General features: G+C 45.1%; 1 protein-coding gene and 1 long non-coding RNA gene across 3 annotated transcripts in view; one reads left to right on the top strand and one right to left on the bottom strand.

Annotated features, from left to right (window-relative positions):
- Window positions 1–310: 310 nt before the first annotated feature.
- On the bottom strand, window positions 311–3,900 carry LOC138164470 (uncharacterized). The gene is made up of 3 exons (XR_011169069.1): window positions 3,755–3,900; window positions 2,101–2,161; window positions 311–1,400 (listed from the first exon to the last, which is right to left on the bottom strand). It is a non-coding gene; the product is annotated as an uncharacterized lncRNA (long non-coding RNA).
- A 37-nt stretch (window positions 3,901–3,937) lies between these two features.
- SPTLC2 (serine palmitoyltransferase long chain base subunit 2) overlaps window positions 3,938–6,000 on the top strand; it is a 173,847-nt gene continuing 171,784 nt past the window's right edge. Inside the window, exon 1 of one of the 2 annotated variants that reach the window (XM_069092324.1) lies at window positions 3,938–4,172. In XM_069092324.1, coding sequence (XP_068948425.1) covers window positions 4,035–4,172 — 138 coding nt within the window. In that variant the 5' untranslated portion in view covers window positions 3,938–4,034. The remainder of the gene's footprint in view (window positions 4,173–6,000) is intronic. The other variant, XM_069092325.1, reaches the window with a different exon arrangement.

Raw genomic sequence — 6,000 nt, 5'->3', positions numbered from 1 at the left:
ACTTGTATTAACTGCTACATAGTGAAATAAGCTGAACCAGGAAAATTATTTATAAAGTCGCTACAACATTATAAAGAAAATAAAAGACTTAAGAATTCTATTAAATGCAATGACCAACTATAACTCCAGAGGACTGATGATGAAGCATGCTATCCAACACATTTTCAGACATGGTTAGCATATGAATTGACTATGCTTGTTTGTTATAAGGGGGGGGTGGGCGGTTAGGGCATAATGGCATTTTAAAAAGGGTATTAGAAAGGGAAGAGATTAGAAGGAAATTCAGAGAGACATAAAGAAACAGAGTATCTTTGAAATGAATATGCTAAATTTATTATAGTGTAATTTAAAATGCAATAAAAAGATATATGCTATCAGAAAAAGTGGGCCAGTGATCAGCAAGAGGGATATAAAGCATTCAGACAGTCTGTGTTACATAGTATCCTTAAAATATTAAAAAAAAATCTTCTCCCCAGTTGCTAATGTTCTCTTCCTCAAATTATCACTAATATCAATATAGCTTTAAAGATGGCAAAGTACACACACACACACACACACACACACAGTGCTCTCTCTCTCTCTCTCTCTATATATATATATGTATCATTTCATTTGTTACAAATGAAGTGAGGTAGGTACTATTATTATCCCTATTTTATAGATGGAAAAAGTGTGGGTCAGAGAGGTTAAGTGACTTCCCTATAGTCATAAATGTCAATCTGGTTTCAAACTCAGGACATTCTGACCACAGTTTTAATTGACTTTCCCTTACACTGCACTGACTCTCCGACTTGGATTTCTTTATCTTTGTACATGTTGTCATAGAAACTACTACAATGCCTTGAACACAAAAGGTGTTTTAATAAATACTGGCTGAATTTAATTGAAGGGAAAAGACATAGGAGGAGGCCTCTAAGACATTGCCCATTTCCTTTGTGTAAGACTTGTGGAAGGACATGGGCAAGAATTACATAGGACAGGAAGGTGTTGAATGGGTTCTGAATAGTAGTATTAGAGGAAGTAACCACCCTGGATACATTCAAGTATAGATAATACATCCCTTTCCCCATATCACCTAAACACATATGGCATATAAGCACTTAATATTTGTCTAACTGAATTAATGAGGCCATCTGTTTTGCCCACTTGTCTTCATAGGTAGCTCAGCACCTAAATCATCCTAAACAGGAGGTTGCCAATCTTGTTTTTAAAGTTCCTTAGGGAAAATTTCACAGGCTCCCTTATTTTTGTTGTTCCAGCATTTCATCACCATTTCAGTTATGAAATCCAAGTCCCGTTGGTGCAATTTAGGCCTATTTCCTTTCATTCTGACCACAGTGAAACAAAGAGGAAACGGGTCTGCATATTCCTTTGAGTGCTTACAATCTAAGCCAGACAACCTAGGGAGAAGACATAGAGTGTAGACATTTAATACTATTACTACTACTACTAGCTAACATTTATATAGGACCTACTATGTACCAAGCACTATGCTAAGTACTTGGCAAAGATTATCTCACTTGCTCCTTAAAATAACCTTGAGAAGAAGGTGCTTTTCATATATCTATTTTACAGTTGAACAAAGGAGGCAAGCAAAGGTCTAGTGACTTGTTAAAGGTCATATAGCTAGTTTGAGTCTGAGGCTATATTTAAACTCAGGTCTTTCTTGACTTCAGGCCCAGTACTATATCTATTATGCCATGTAGGCATTAGTAAGTACATAATATGCCAAAAATAATTTACAGTACAGTCAGGGGTTTAAATTTCCCATTATGAATTAACAAGAAAAAAAGCTTTAAAAACATCCCCAATCAGGGAGGATAGGTGGCGCAGTGAGTAAAGCACCGCCGGAGTCAGGAGGACCTGAGTTCGGTTCTGGCCTCAGACGCTTAACACCCACACACAAAAAAACTAGCTGAGTAATCTTGGGCAAGTTACTTAACCCCAATTGCCCTCCAAAAGGCAAAAAACAAACAACAACAACAAAAAACCTATCCCCAATCAATAAGTTAAGATTGTGCATTATAGGACTACTATACTTTAGCTTGGGTCAGTCAACTTTAGCTTGGATCAGTCAACAAGACTATATTAAGCACCTACTTCTGCACATGATTCTGCTGGGCATAAATGAAGCGGTCCCTGCCCTCAAGGAGCTTCCGTTCTAGAGGGGAAAGAAAAATATATAAATTTTTATATATAAATGTGCACATATAAACACATACATACAAAATATTTATAAAGTAAATACAAGTTTGGGGAGACGAAAAAGTTACCATCAGCTAGTGGGATCAGGAAAGGCCTTTTGTAGGAGATGCTGCATAAGCTAAACTTTGAAGGAAGTTAGGGATCTTAGGGCAAGAACAAATACATTCCAAGCATGGGGGATAGATTGCAACTAGGCAGAAACAGGAAATGGAATGTTGTATACATAGAAGAGCCAGTAGGCCAATTAGGTTTTTGACTGAACTGAAGAACGAATGAAAGGGAGTAACTTGTGAGTCTGGTAATGTAAGCTAGAACCCGGATTGTGAAGGGCTTTAAATGCTAAAGTGAAGAATTTGCATACTATCCTAGACGAAAACCAGGAGAGTGACATGGCCAGATTTGTGCTTTAAGAATAATACTTTTGGGGCGGCCAGGTAGCACAGTGAGTAAGAGCACAGGCCCCAGAGTCGGGATAACCTGGGATTGAATCCTGGCTCAGATACTTAGCACCACACCCAGAAATAACTGGCCGTGTAACCTTGAGCAAGTTACTTAACCCCAATTGCTTAAAATAATAATAATAATAATAATACTTTTGCTGCTGAGCAGAGGAAGGATTGAGTGGAAAGACTTAAGCCAAGTAGACCATTCAGAAGGTTACTGAAACAGGGCATCTGAGAAGTGATAAGAGCCCGCCCAAAGGTCTGCCAGAGTGGATGGAGGAATGCAAATGTAAAATATGTAGAGGTAGAATATTCAAGATTTGACAACTGATCGGATATTTGGAGTTAAGGAAATAGTAAAGTGGAGTATGATTACAGGCTATATATCGTGAACCTGGAGCACTTGGAGGAAAAGAAATGGCATTGCCCTCCACAGAAAGTTCAGAAGAGGGTACGATGAGGGGAAACCAAAAGGGAGAATGAGTTTGGTTTGGGGAAAAGTCACTTCCCATCTCCAGGCCTCAATTTTCCCATCTGTAAATGAAAGGATAGAGCAAGATGACCTCTAAGGTCTTTTCCAATTCTAAAGATTTAAGAAGCTCACGAATTTCCCAACGGGACAAAGAGAGCGAAGATACCACGGGGGACGAGGCAGAGTGCCCTGAAGTAGAAAGAACACCGCCTTTGGAGTCTGGGGATCCCAGCTCGGCCACTTCCTAGTCCCTATGAGACCTAGAGCAAATCACTTTCCTTTCCCAGTATTCACTTTCCTCCTCCGTAAAAGGAAGGAGTTGAGCTCCATGACCTCTAAGGTTCCTTCCAGTTCCAAATCTTTGATCCTAACAGTACGAACCAGAGAACCCCCACGTGGTCCGGGATCTAGAGCCCCAGAGCCCGGGCTTTGGCTTCACTCCCTCATTCCTTATCAGGGGCTTGGTCGCCCTCCTGTCCCTATCCCTTTCCCCCTCGGGTGTGCAGGGGAAGTACTGCAGGCCAAGCCCTCTCCTCAAAGGGATGGTCACCAGCAGCCAGGTTACCGCCCCAAGGTCCCTCCGACGCGTGCCCCCACCCCCTAACTCCGGCTCTCACGTCCACTCCGGTCTCACCAGCGATAGGTCGAGCGGGAGCTTAGGCCACACCCCCTCTTCCTCTGGATTGGTCAGTGGGACTTCGGTCTGTTCCTCCTCTCCAGGGCCCCCCCTTTCTCCCGGCCTCGGGCCAGCCCGGAGTCCGGGGGTGTTGGGTCCCGCCTCCATGTGACTGCCGGGTCGGGAATTGGCGGCGGCGCGGCTGCCATTTCCGGTTTGCCGGAGGTGGGCGGGTGGGGTGCGGTGCCGAGCCGGAGCGGCCGCCAGATCCTGCCTCGCACCTGGTGCTGCCGGCAGGATGCGCCCAGGGCCCGGGGGCTGCTGCTGCCGCCGCCCTCCAGTGCCGAACGGCTGCGTCGCGAACGGAGAACTGCGGAACGGGTATGTCAGGAGCAGCCCGGCAGTCGCCGCAGCCTCTGCCACCACCACCAGCCAGGTACGGGGCCGGGGGCCGGTCCGGCCGGGGACCCGAGCTCCTCCGGGATCCGCTGCGTCCGTCCCCGAGGGGTGGGGGTCGCCGGCCAGCCAGGCTTGGTCTGAGGCGGGGCCGCGTCTGTTCAGGTGTTTGGCTCCGGACTGTTTCCCCCTCCTCCCTTCCTCTTCGGAGCTGCCCCCCCTCCTCAGGATGCTCGGCCCGTGCGGCGCTGGGGGTGCCTTCCTGTCACCTGATTCTGCTGGGCTCAGGCTCCCACCCTGGGTGATGGGGAGGGAGGGAAAGAACTGACCCGGCGGCGGGGGACACCCCCATGCCCTGTCCCTCCCCGAGCCAGGCCGCGCGCCCCCAGCTGACCTCCTCCTCTTCCTCGTTTACTCTTTTACTCCACTTCCTCCTTCATCTTCCCAGGTGTTTGCCTTACCTGTGGTCGATAGGGGGAATAAACCCGCCTTCTTCGGATCGTCGGAAGGGTGTGGGAGGAGGAAGCCTGAGGCTGACATTCAGCCCTTCAGTAACCTTAAGTGTTTGCCACGTGCAGAGCTGGGCTGCAAAGCCTCACTCCTGCATATGTATAAATGGGCTCGCTAGCTGCCCCGCTGGCGCTCATTTGTCCCATATTCGTTCTTTTGGAAAGGACCCATCCCCTGGACAGAGGAGTGAGTCATAGTGGCTTTTCCATGGCCCTCTGTTCCACCTGAACACTGAACAGACGGGCTATAAACTAGGGGATCTTTTGACCTGATAGTGATTTGCAGTGAGTCTCTAATAATTGAGAACAAGGGCTGACTCACCCATTAATTTGGGGAAGCATTTTCCGCAGAATATCCAGCAATTTTAGGTGCACTAATTCCTCGATGTGTGTACGGATTACAAAAAAAAAAAATCACATAGTCCTTGTCCTTGAGGAGTTCTGAGTTCTCTTGAAATGCCATAACTTCCACTCACTTAAGTTCAGAATGGTGACTTTTTTGCTGTCAGGTAACCAGGCTTTAAAAATGCCTGGTCTTTGTGGGATAGTTGTGATGATTTGCAATTGCTACGGTATTAAACAAGAAGGGACTGTATTTCGTCTTTTTTTGCGGGGGGGAGGGGGCCGAGGAATTAGTTTGGTACCTGATAGAGTGTTGTTCAGTCGTTCTCAGTCTTATCCAACTCCAGTCGTGACCCCATTTGGGGTTTTCTTGACAAAGATACTGGATTGATTTGTCATTTCCTTTAACTCATTTTACAGATGAGGAAACTGAAGCAAACAAGCTTAGTGACTTGCCCAGGGTCACACAGCCAGTAAGCGTCTATGATCGAATTTGAACTCAGGAAGATGAGTCTTCCTGATTCCAGGCCCAGCTCTCTATCCACTTTGCCCCATAGCTGCCTTGATACAGAGTAGGTTCTTAAAAGGTAGTTGATTGACTTTATAAGTTTAAGAATAATTTGAAAAAAAGGAATCGCGGTTTCCTTCAGTAGCTGAGACAATTGCAGTTTTCAATAGGATGAATAGCTGTAGTTTTGGGAGAAGAGAGTAGAAAATCTGGCATGCAGCACCCCATATCTGTTTAGCAAGGAACACACACGCACACATGGTATATTTCAGAGTATCTGTCAGTGTTTGGTAGTGGTGGAAGTGGTGTTGAATTCAGTAAAGAGAAAGAATAGGTCAGATACCCTTTAAAATATTTTAAAGTATATTTATTTTAAAAATTTTAAATTTAAAGTATATTTATATTTAATATAAAATATTAAAAATATTTTAAATAAGGTAAACTATAACATATAGTGGTGTGCTGAGATTGAAAGAGCCTAGCTCCCTTGGAGCCAGGAGCTAGGCTCA

The sequence above is a fragment of the Petaurus breviceps genome, unplaced genomic scaffold (genome assembly GCF_028583685.1).
Source record: "Petaurus breviceps papuanus isolate PSGF00001 unplaced genomic scaffold, PetGlider_PUasm1.0 189, whole genome shotgun sequence".
NCBI classification, from domain to species: domain Eukaryota; kingdom Metazoa; phylum Chordata; class Mammalia; order Diprotodontia; family Petauridae; genus Petaurus; species Petaurus breviceps.
The sequence above is the reverse complement of the archived record's forward strand: the minus strand, read 5'-3'. Positions and strand labels throughout refer to the sequence as shown.